At 30.5% G+C, this 12143-nt stretch overlaps 1 protein-coding gene across 2 annotated transcripts; it reads right to left on the minus strand.

Annotated features, from left to right (window-relative positions):
* Positions 1-208: 208 nt before the first annotated feature.
* LOC126833907 (arginine-glutamic acid dipeptide repeats protein) lies at positions 209-11789 on the minus strand. Of its 2 annotated transcripts, none has more exons than XM_050565488.1 (21): positions 11544-11789; positions 9205-9331; positions 8903-9133; positions 8545-8643; positions 8398-8478; positions 8167-8314; positions 7966-8004; positions 7785-7892; positions 7507-7712; positions 7315-7437; positions 5080-6808; positions 4908-5009; positions 4510-4711; positions 3381-3537; positions 3122-3303; positions 2347-2475; positions 2006-2280; positions 1671-1937; positions 1218-1324; positions 967-1070; positions 209-552 (listed from the first exon to the last, which is right to left on the minus strand). In XM_050565488.1, exons 2-21 carry the CDS (start codon positions 9247-9249, stop codon positions 483-485), a joined length of 4404 nt encoding a protein of 1467 aa, XP_050421445.1. In that variant the 5' UTR covers positions 9250-9331; positions 11544-11789; the 3' UTR covers positions 209-482. The 2 variants fall into 2 exon arrangements, with proteins under 2 accessions (XP_050421445.1, XP_050421446.1); XM_050565489.1 differs by having other exon boundaries at positions 982-1070; positions 11544-11788.
* Between the last annotated feature and the right edge of the window lie 354 nt (positions 11790-12143).

The raw sequence follows: 12143 nt of genomic DNA on the forward strand, positions 1-12143 counted from the left end.
TCTTTAATTAAAAATTTTAAACAAGTATTAATAAAAAGTAATTATAAATTTGGGCAATTTATTTTTTACAAAATAGTAAACTAATTTAAAATTTGATTAAGAAAATAACTAATAATTATTTAAGTATTATACTTTTTTTTTTTTTAAACAATATATTTTTAAAGATATATGCGAAAATGTATAAGTTACAACTATACAATAAATTATATAAGCTTAATTATAAGCTAACATAAAAAAAATATTGATCAATACTTTAAAAGGCCCAACATGCGAGTTAAAAATATTCTAACTCTCGGGATTAGAATAGATAATTTATACTTTATTAGTCTTGTTATTCTAAAGCAGGTATTTTTAATCATTATTATATTAGAAATTTTAAATCAGTACAACTATTGATACCTTTTAAAATTCTGTTTTTAGAATACATTAAAATTAGATTCATTTATCATGTACCTGTGGTTAATTGATAAAGACTTAAATAATTAGGGTCTACCGCGGGCAGCTTCTTCAAGAGCACGAACTTTCATTTCTCGTTCTCTTTGTTGTTGTTGCCTTAAAACAAAAATTAACACGCTTAATTCTTAAAAAAACACAAATAAATGTTGAATGGGAGTTATATAACTTTTTTTCAATACAGAAATGTAATAAAACTCATTAAAAATCTCACTGATAGCCGTCATCACAAGTGTAATGGTATAACACTAGTGAAAATGGCAATAAGTCTTATTATTTAAATTTTTTGGATGTAATAAAAGATTCCAATTCTAAAATTATTTATTATTAGTCTTAAATAGGAAAATAATTGGACTTAAGTCTTCTTAATGACAAAAAATGAGGGTTAAATTACAAACACAACACTTATATATATATATGAAAAAAAATTATCAACTGTCGCTACATTAAACATTTTAATAGTCAAATGTTTAAAATTTGAGGAGAATAATTGTAATAAAAAAATATATTTACATTATTGTGTTATACCTAATAAACTCTTCATGAGCCATTAGTGCGGGATGTGGAAATCGTTCACGTTCCATCATCATTTGTCTTTGGAAATGTTCATGTGCAACCTAAATTGTTTTGTCAATATTAATGATTAATACATACATAAAATAATATTGTAAGTGGAGTTCTCACTAATGACAATAAAAAAAGGTAAGAGTGAAAATATTTTTTTAAAACAATTTTTTGGATGATGCTAAATTTGTTGTTCATACTTGATCCGCGAATGGCCGAGCTAAAACATCACTTGGATGATGAAGACCTAACGAAGGATCACGACCTGCCATAAGATTAGGTCGAGGGTATACTCCTGGACCAGAAGCTAAAAAAAAAAAAACGTATAAAAATGTATTATATTTAGTTTACTTTTTCTTTTAAAAGCATTGATTCAATTTTTTTTTAGTAAAGGTCAAATGCTGAACACTAAATGTTTTTGAGTACAGTGTGATTAAAAAGAAAAATAATAAAATATTCTCTTAGGAAATTCCTCCAAAAAATATATTTACTATTAGCTTTGCTGTAAAACAGAAAAGTATTTGATTTTTATAACTGTAATTTTTATTAAGTTCACTGTTGAGTTTCTTAAATTTGCGGGATATGTTAAGATCAAATTGTTTTATTAACTTTTTGGGTACGAGTTATAAGGAGTTTCTAAAAAAAAAACTTACAGCCAAGTGGGAAAACTGATGGTGAAGTTGCAGATACAGCTGCACTATCGGCAGCTGCAGCAGCGGCTGCTTGTTGTCCTGGATGAAGGTGTAAGTGTGTATGTGAATGTGCATGAGTATGTGCGTGATATTCAGGAGAAATTCCAGCAAGCTGCAATCTCACCATCGGATCTGTTGCCAACGCTAAACGATTAGCTTCTTCTGCAGCAGACCCTGGTGGGCCACCACTTGAATTATTTTGGTTTGGGTTTGCATTAGGACCATTCGCTATAGCAATCAAAGTGAACATTTTTGATTATCAAGTATAATATAATGTATATAAAAATATTACATACCAAGCCTGTCCATTCTTTCTCGTTCCATTGGATTTAGATTACCTGGCGTTGGAGGTTGACTAGGAGCTCCAGGCGACGGATATAATCCAAACGGATGTAATCCTGGTGTACCTCCGTATCTACGTTGTAGTTCTATCCAATGCGGATCAATTCTAGGTGGACCAGACGACCCAGATTTTAAAAATTCATCCTTTAGTCTTTCGTTTAATTCTTTTTCTCGCAACTCCCTTAATTCTCTTTCACGTTTTTCTCTTTCCATCTGTTCATACTCGAATCTAAACCAGAATTAGAACATGAAATAATTATACAGTTTTAATATACATATATAACTATAAAAATACCTGTCTCTTGGATACATGTTGAACTGGTAATGCAACATGGGATCAATACAATGTGGTGGTAATCCCAAACCAGGTGCAGAACGCTGTAATGACAATGGAGAAAAACCTGCATGCGGTCTTGCATATTCACTGTAAAATTTAATTTTGTTGTTTATTCCAAAATATCTCACATGTAGTAAACCAAAAATGTTTTTAAAAAAACTATATTGATGTAATCGTTAAATGATAATATAAATTGAAATTGAAATAACACAATAAATATTTAAACATAATATTAACAGTGGCACTACTAGACATCTGGGGGGCCTTATAGTATTATGAAATTTAATTATTAAAAATAGTTAATTACTTAACTCAAATTATACTTTATTAAAATATATATTTATTATATATAATTATTATTATTATAACTTAATTATTATTTAAATTTTCATTTGGATAAAAAAATTATTTGAGTTATTAATTTAAAATGTTATTTAAATATGTTTTAAAATCATTCTTTAAATTTGTTTAAAACAGCATACAAAATTTAATGTTGGTGTAAACAAAATTCAGAAAACTCCTAGATGCAAAGTCAATTGGAATACAATTTGGCATGGCATACTACATATATATTATTAAATATATATTTTTAAGGTTGATATAATATTATAAAATGTTTATCTACTTTTTTTTTTTACTTGTACTGTGGTTGTCATTTTTGAGAATCCAAAGTTTCACTTTGTTAACTTATTAGCTAGTTGCACCACTGTTTATCAAATAGTAAAAGTATTACCTAAGCTGTCGCAATGCAGGTGTATCTGGATAAACTGGTGCATTTGCTGGTGTTCCACGATGTTGGTAACTACTCACTCTATCATAAGGTGATTGGAGAGATTCAATACCTCCTCGAGAAGGTGGTTTTGATATTTGTTCATTAGAGGCTTGCATGTGTTTATCACTGTTTGAACTTTTTCTCTAGAAAATTTAATATTGATTTAAATTAACATTATAAAGATTTTAATTATTGTTTTAATAATGTTAAAATGTACTACCGAATGTGATTTATCACGTTCATCTCGTTCTTTCTCAGCTTGTCGCCTGGTACGTTCTTCTCGCTTCCTACTGAGTTTTGATTCTGGAACTGGCTTAAATGTTAAGTCCGTACGACAGCAAGAATTGTGTTCTCCTCTATTCCAATGCCTCAAAAATCTAAAATAAAACATTTTAATGAAAAAGCAATTAACAAATGGTTATGTGTGTGAAAAAGTACTATTCATATATGTTATAAATAAATGGAAATGAATAAATAGGTATTGTTATAACTTATATTATTTTACACCTTGCATATATGAATTAAATAAATTGTGATTAATAATAAAAAAAAAAGTTTTTGGGGTTTCAATAATATTTCTTGTAATGTTCAGTAATAATTTTTTAAGCTTTCAAGACATTAGTTCTGTTTATTTTAAAACGTCCAGCATGTTTTTTCACTAACTATTTAAATTTTATATCCATTAGAAGACTACTTAAGATATTGCGTGTATTTTTAATTATTAAATAGATATCTTGATTGTCCTGAGTCAATTATGAGAATAGGATTTAAAGTACCTAGTTTTAACAGTATGATAGCAAGCCCTTCTATATTCCATTCCACCACCAAAAATATAGTTGCAATAATCTGATTGATAGAACGCTAAGTTCATTTAATCATTTTTATAATTTTTTTACAATGTTTTTAGTAATGTATAACTTTAAGATTTGTCTGTACTCCTGCCCCACAGGGTGACATTATAATAATAACAACCATAATTTTATAGAAGATGGAAAATAGTGAACATACTTTTAAATGAAAATCTTTGGCAACTCTGAACTTAGAAGATAAGTGTCTGTGACGTGTCTAAAATAACTTATTTATAACTGGGGAAAGTTTTCTAGATTTGGATAGACAACTCTTTTTGAGTTTTTTGGTTTTGTGTAGTGGAACTATTTTTTTTTTTTTTTGATAACAAATATGATATATATAATCTGGTTTAGGGTCTCAAAACATTTCAGTTTTTAAAGATTCACTTAGTTTTTTGATTCCCTCTTTATAATAAATAACTGGACAAAAACAGAAAATTACCATTTCCAATCCCTTTATTACTACATACAATTTATAAATTAATTAACAAAATAACTTACATTGCATTGTTACTACGATGACATTCGCTATCCTCTATCTTAGATTCAGGTGACGGTCCTCGTGGAATATGTACATTTGGGCTTGATAATCGCTCGTCATCATTATTTCCATCGTCAGTACTCTGACTCATTATTTGATCTGGTTTTATCATTTCCATGCTAGGCGGCATTCCCGTAGCTAGTTCCATAGCTCCCATGTAACCTTGTATTGAGGGACAACAAAATATGTTACATGAGTACAAAATATATACATTTAATCGGTACATGATTTATGTATCTTTTAATATGCATTTTATTTTGACTTAGTGAAAACTTATAAAATGTTTAAATAAGAAACTTAAAACTGTGTGTTTGTATATTAAAAGATAAATCATAATAATCTAGTTTTAAATTTTTACCATGTAATGCTGTATGAGCTCTAAGAGCTTCCAAAGATAATGGTGTGTGGTGTGGCATACTTTTAATAGCAGCAGCTTGAGGAGGTAAATTTCGACTTGATCCTGAATTAATAGTTTTAAATATTTTTTTAAATGTTTAAATTTATATAATTATTTCCAAAAAAAAACTTACCGTGTACAGAAGAAGAGGCGTGCTGGTGATGATGTGTATGCTGATGATGGTGTGTATGACTACCATTACCCACGTTACCAGTACCACCGTGTGTAGATAAAGACGAAGAGGTAGTATGGGAAAGTGTTGCAGATATATGACTCGAACCAGACTGAGGACTATTCCCTCTTTTCAATTTGTGCTGGACTAACTGTGATGACGAGGTAGTAGAATGCGATAAGGTGTGCTTATCCGTTGAACTCGAAAGATGCTGTACTGAAGTCGAACTTGAATGATGAGTTATTTCTTCATCTATACGGCTGCTCGTACTGACTGAATGATGATGATGAGCGGTCATTGTTGTAGTTTCATCAGGACCTCGTTTGGTTGGCGGCGGAATAGGATATGGGGCGTATGGAAAACCATAAGGAGGATACCCAGCATATGCAGGATGAGCATGTGGATGAAAAGGAAGAGGTGGATGGCCCAATGCTGCGGCAGCAATTAACGAATGTGGATGCATTAATGGATGGTGTGGATGCATAGCAGCAAATGGATGGTGAGGAGGAACTCCACCGGCTGGAGACATTCGATTGAGGGGAGATATTTGTTGAGATGGATGCATAGTTGGTTGAGGAACAGATGACGGGGGAGCAAACATAGGGGCAGATGAATTTTGTGTATGCGCTTTAGCCTGCAATGGAGATTTCATTTCCGGTTCTTTTTTAATACTCTCAACTGACATGTTAGCCAAGTCTGTATTAACACTAATATTAGAGTTGGTAGCTTGTAATGGCTGAGATACAGAACCGGCACCAGTGTAGCCTGGCACTTTAACCTCTTTCAAAGATTGTAATGGGTCTGAGATTTCTTGCTTAATTTTTAAGTTTTGAGGTTCTAATTGTGTTTCATACATAGGTGCATGTATTTTGTCCGGCATTTGATTGCTATAAGGGTAAAACGAAGAATTAAAAGGTTGTGTGACCGGAGTAGGCCCAGAAGAAACATTTAACAGGTGTTTATCACTGACTCTTTCTGAATCATTAAACGGTTGTTGATATGTTGATACAAGTATTTGAGATGGGTTTGGAGTAGGAGGTTTAGTGGGCTCTGATCGTCTTGGCGAGTACGAAGTTAGAGCAATTGGCGAATTCATGCTATCTTCTTGAATAGGTGGCTCTACTTGTACATGAGACGTCTCTTCAGATGAATTAGCAGTATTTAATTCAAGTTTCACGTCCACATTGGTATCTGTAACTGTTGCGTTGTCAGAGGTTAAATGAAGATTTTGCGAACTAAACATACATTTTTCCGCAGATTCTTTTTCGGTTTCTTCAGTTGAGGTTACGGATTGTTGAGATTCCTCAGGAGCATCGATGTTCATTGGTTCTTCATTAGTTTCATCTTTAATAGCTACATTTTCATTCTTATTAACATTTTCGGCTGAAACTAAAACTGTATCTTCCGGTTGAGATTCAGTGTTTTGTTCTTGGATTGGTTCTTCTTTAGGAACAACGTCAGATGACAGCTCAGAATCGGGAATGGGTTCAATTTGCATAGCTTCAGATACTTCAGCTTCTTGATTTGTCGATTCACTTGAAGCTATCGTAGCAATTTGTGTATCATCATCATTAGCAGAATAACCATCCGAACTAGTGCTTTCTGAATTATTGGACTCTCTTTTCATAGGACTCTCTTCTTCGCCATCAGTATCTAATGATCGTTTTTTAGGCGTTTCATTTAAATTTACCTAAATAAATTTAAATGATTTAAGTTGAGTTACTTGATAATGAGCAGGGCTTTTTGTGTTAGCTACCCGTTCGGTTTAAATACCCATTTTAATAAAAGTTATTAAAATGTGAACCACCAAATACCTGATGGTGATCATACTGACTGTTTACAATAATATATACACCAAGGACATGTTACTCTAAAATTGTTCGCATTGATTATAGCGGTATTATGACAGTTAGCTTTAAAAAAATATTAACAAAAATAATAGATATTTGAACCCAATGGGTACCCCCCAAAAATCTTGTACTCTGGTATTATCTAGTGAAAAATAAAAACTCTAATCAGTACCCACAAAACCTAAACCCCTCAAAAAATATATTGATTTAAAACCTTTATAATGAAATCATTACGATCATAACGATATAAGATTAACATAAAAAGATTCAATTTTTTTATTTCAATAAACTAAAAATTATGTTTTGGCTCAAGTTTGAGCGTAAACAAAATTAAGGACAGACTTACTTTGGCTTTTATTTTTTCAGTTGAAGGTGACGCCACGGATGCTTCTTTTTTCTCATTCTCTTGACTTATTTCAGGTGTATTAGCTCTACTGCGTTTAGAACGACCTTGTGTACTTTTAGTAGGCTGTTCAAAAAAATCAAATACACACAATTAAATTTAATAATACAAATAAATATTCTGAATAGTAATTACTGTTTCTTTTGATTTATTGCGTGTACGCATCCTGCTGGGCGAATCAGCAGTGACTGTGACATCAGAAGTTGCTGGACTTGGACACTCAGCAGGCGATTGTGGTGTTGGAGGCAATTCCCCATATTTCTTGTTGTAACTTCGACACTCAAAACATAGTAGATTTCCTTGTTTAGGTCCAATTGCTGCATTTTGCCAATCCCTGGTACCTAAATAAATTTTAACAAGTATTAAATTTCATACTAAGAAAATTTATGCACTACGCTAATTTTTATATTTACTTGTTGCAAAACAATGATGACATCTAAATAACGTAGTGTTATCTCTTGAGTCAGAATCATCTTCAGTATTTCCACCATCGTCTTCACTAACACCAGAACTTCCATCACCTTTAAAATACATTTTCGGGAAATTAAAATTTAAAATTTTTAAGGTTTTAATAAAAAATGTTAGAAAACATACCTGTTTCTTTTGAGATTGGCGATGGGCGAGGTCCTGTACCTGAAAATTTGAATGAAGTAATCATTTTTTAATACAGAATAATACATACAAAATTATAAAATATTTAGCATACAAAACAAAACTGAAAAATAATGGTTTTCAATCCACATTAATCTAAAAATGTTTATTATTTATATAATTATTATAGGTAATAGTTCTTACTGGCATCATCTTTCTGTGCACTTGAAGGTCTTGTTGCTCTAGTAGCTCTGATTCTTCTCAGAGAACCTTGTCTTCTTCTACGATGTGGTCTATTATTATTTGCACCCGGTGTTTTCTTCCATAAATAGTAATATTCCACTAATTCTGGCTACGATTCAAAAATAAGTTAAAATTAAAACTAAATAGATGATATTTTTATTAAATTAAAAAAAAATCTCATTTAACACTCACAGTATCTTTATGCGGAAGTAAGTCCTTTCTGATTCTATGGAAATTTTTCCCATATTGTCTTAATCCTTTTACAAATTTTTTCTAAAAAAATATTTTTAAAAATTATAAAATAATTATAGAACAATGCTTAAATTGTATTATTATTACAGTTTCTTCTTCAGACCACTTCTTGTCTATTCCTTTAGGCATAGGACATTTTACTAAAGCCTGTAGAGCTTTTCCAGGATCGTAACCGGAATCATGCAACTAAAAAATAAAAACAAATAGATTATTTAAATAAAATAGTATTTTTTAAGTATATTATCTTAAACCAGAATTAAATTTTAATTAATTATTTTGGGCAAATACCATTTTTAAAGTATTTTCAAATTTTAACATGGATTAGTTAATATCCAATTTTTAATAAAACTCCAAGAACTTATGAAATAGTGAATTACATGGTGGTTTAAACTTTTAATAATTGTGCAATTCAAAATTACTTATTATAATTTTAGTTTTTACTTACAATGTGAAAAGCGTTTATAGTAGTATCATCACGTGACGCGGCTATACAGCCCTCGTCAGCTGATCCACCATCACACATACCAGCGTATGCGGCCATTGAACGTGCAGCTCGTAAATATACTAACAAATCTCTATCTCTAACGGTACCCGATACCCAACGGGCTTCTTCTCGATCTTCTCCGACTATTCCATTGGTACTCGTGCCAGCTGTTCGAAAATCTGGTAACCTTGCCTAATTTACAAAGTTGTTTTAAATTAACAATGTATAATTAACGAATAATAAAATGAATAAAATATTATTACCTGATGTGAAGGCCCAACTCTAATCTCCCCTTGGGTCGAGCCCATTGTTCATTCGGGTTATTACGGTTTCCACTTTACTAAATCATACTGCAGGGTCACTGAAGATTAATGTTATACTTAAAGTCTCCTGAAAAAATATTTTTTGAATTGTATTATAGGTTCATTTAACTTATCTGATTTATAAAATACCCACTTAATGATGGTTTACTATGTCATTATACAAACTCGCCAAACACATTAGTTCCATAACCATTAAGTCATAAAACTAAATATTTAAATAATTGGTAATCACATGAATACTATCTTTTATATGTTTACTATTCAATTAAATGATACATACAGTAATAGGTTATCATTTAATATAGTACTTTCCGAGCCAAACACATAAATAGTTTGTTATATTGATTATTGATAGCAATGATAAAGTTGTATTCAGTATTGTAACGTACCTACTGTCTGGTTAAGTGCAGTGGTCGTCGATAAGGCTAAGGATGTGGATCCCTGGCACGGAAAACGGTTGGCTAAGCCGTGTGCTACACGCAATAACCTTAAAGTCCCTTTTAAAACTTAGTATATCGCCCGAAGGGCTTAAACGGGTGGTCACGCTAATAAGGTAGTCGACTCTCAAGTGCAAGCTACAAGGTATTTATTAAAGTTACTAAATAAAATAAAGTTATAGTACACGCACAAAATAAATATATAAATATTTACACTCTGACCTGAGTCCGGATGATTGTGGTATGACGGGGCAGAGCGGAGTTGAGGTGCACACACAGATGATGGCGTACGGCAGTAGGCGGGTGCGCGAATTAGAACACAAGGTCGTTGCGAAATGTGTTAGCACGGATGGTAGTTATCAACTGGTCTTGCAATGGGATGACGCGCTAGCCGTCATCTCTGTGTGTCAACACTGCTCTCCCCCCTAAACGGGTTAATTAGTGTCTGTGTACGTGTGGTCCGGAGTCAACAGGAACGGTTAGATAATGTAACCGTTACAGTATTATGTGAACATATTATGTGAATACATATTTAGTGGGCATTAAATATGTATTATACATAAATATAATCAAAATTAGTAAAATTTCCAATTTTGATTTCTAGGTAATCTATTGACCCGTATAATACAATTAATGTACGTAGGGAATAAAAGTTAAGCCACAACTTGAAACTTAATAATATTTTTAACAACACCGTGGGCATTAAATATATATTAAATATATTAGGATATATAAGGATATATATAAGGATGAGTATTTTAAATGACACATGAAACAAATTGGTATTTGTTAAGTATTTATATAGTTTTTACCAAAATAATAATAGTTTTTTACAATTATAGGATAATAATCAAAAGGAAAAACAATTACTCATAAATAATAAAAGTAACATTTTGCTAATTTGCCACAAATATACACTTTTTGTAGGGCAATATTACTGAGATTCAAAGCGATTTGCTAAATAGGTTTGTATACATTTTAAAGACTTGTAACCGATCATTAATTGTGAAAAACTATTGTTAATTCGCCAAAGTTGAATACTTATTAAGCTAATAAGAAGTTCAAATCTTTTAGAATATTTAAAAATACCCCGAGCTCAACTTTGCTACAATATCTGGCAGTTGAGAAATTATACGCAGAAAACACATTCATAGCAATGTTCAAATAACAAGTACGCAATTTTTTTAAATAATCCCACTTATCAAAATAATTATAAAATTTGATATCAATTATGTCTAGATTTTATGTGAAAGAAATGGATTTTTAACTTATACTACCTTAGGTCATTTTTAGTGTTTCAACATTATTAAAAAAAAAAAAATGTCTCAAAATCCACTGTAAGCTACATCATTCTTCCTTTTGTACTATTATCATGTTTTACTATAACATATTACTAAAACCAATTTTTTAAAACTTATAATAACTGAATATAAATTAGTATTAAAGTAATGAAGCTAACTAATTAAATCTTAATGGAAACCTTGGATAATTTAAGTTTCTTTAGATTTTTGTTTAGAAGTAATACTATAATTATTATATATTATATATATATATATATATAGTATATATATTAAGTAAGATTAGATAATTTATTATTATCTAAAACAAACAAGTATCTAATAAAGTACCAAGTTAAATGATAACAGTTAAAAAACATTAAGATGCCTTTTTATAGAAGATTAATTTAATTGAACCTAATACAAAATTAAAAATAATGATGCAGTCAGTATAGTTTTCATGTTAATAACACGAGCATTTATTAAAGCGATTAGATTGCAATAATAAGTAACTATCCAACTATAAAACTTATATAAACATAATATAATTTATAGAATTAAATACCTGAACGTGCCGCTTATATTTTAATCCTGTTTGTGTATATTTGTTGAAAATAATTAGCTGTGATCATAACTACCTATGTAACACTACACTGCAAATTAAATGCAAGGAACGCATATAAACAATTTCGGTAGTACAAGAAATTGGCGAATTACGAATAAACATTAAGCAGACACACTTTTCTAGCAATAACAATAATAAAGTAATATATTACATTTTATTACATAGATATTTAATAATCATAATCATATTATTATTGTAATAAAAATTAATCACTCTGACGCCATTTTAAATTAAACACAGTTTCTCCAACTATTGAACAAAATGTATAGCACACTCAAAGTACGTGACACACTGTTATCAAAATTTACCATTGATCATGATGAAATAGATAGGTAAGTCAGCAAGTTGTAATGGCCGTCAAATGACTGCCGATAAAAACAGACTACCATATTGAAAAGATTGATAACATAGGTTACCGACATACCTATTTATTTTGTCACGCTATTTAATAATATTAAACATTTTCTAGTGTCAAAAAAAAAATCACAGTAATATAATATAAAACATAATTTTTACTTTTTGGTACAATAGAGATATTAA

This window comes from Adelges cooleyi, unplaced genomic scaffold, assembly GCF_023614345.1.
Source record: "Adelges cooleyi isolate 19-005CV unplaced genomic scaffold, UGA_ACOO_1.1 ACOO_flye_CR_arks_rails_tigmint_CR_PRNA_2, whole genome shotgun sequence".
In the NCBI taxonomy this organism is placed as follows: domain Eukaryota; kingdom Metazoa; phylum Arthropoda; class Insecta; order Hemiptera; family Adelgidae; genus Adelges; species Adelges cooleyi.

What these genes read in the sequence shown, in the direction of transcription:
- LOC126833907 (XM_050565488.1), bottom strand. Translation starts at nt 9,249, where the DNA reads ATGGGCTCGACCCAAGGGGAGATTAGAGTTGGGCCTTCACATCAG. An exon ending in TGCACAGAAAGATGATGCCA is followed by an intron (nt 8,005 to 8,166) that starts GTAAGAACTATT and finishes TCAAATTTTCAG; the next exon opens with GTACAGGACCTCGCCCATCG. An exon ending in CTCGGCCATTCGCGGATCAA is followed by an intron (nt 1,071 to 1,217) that starts GTATGAACAACA and finishes AAAACAATTTAG; the next exon opens with GTTGCACATGAACATTTCCA.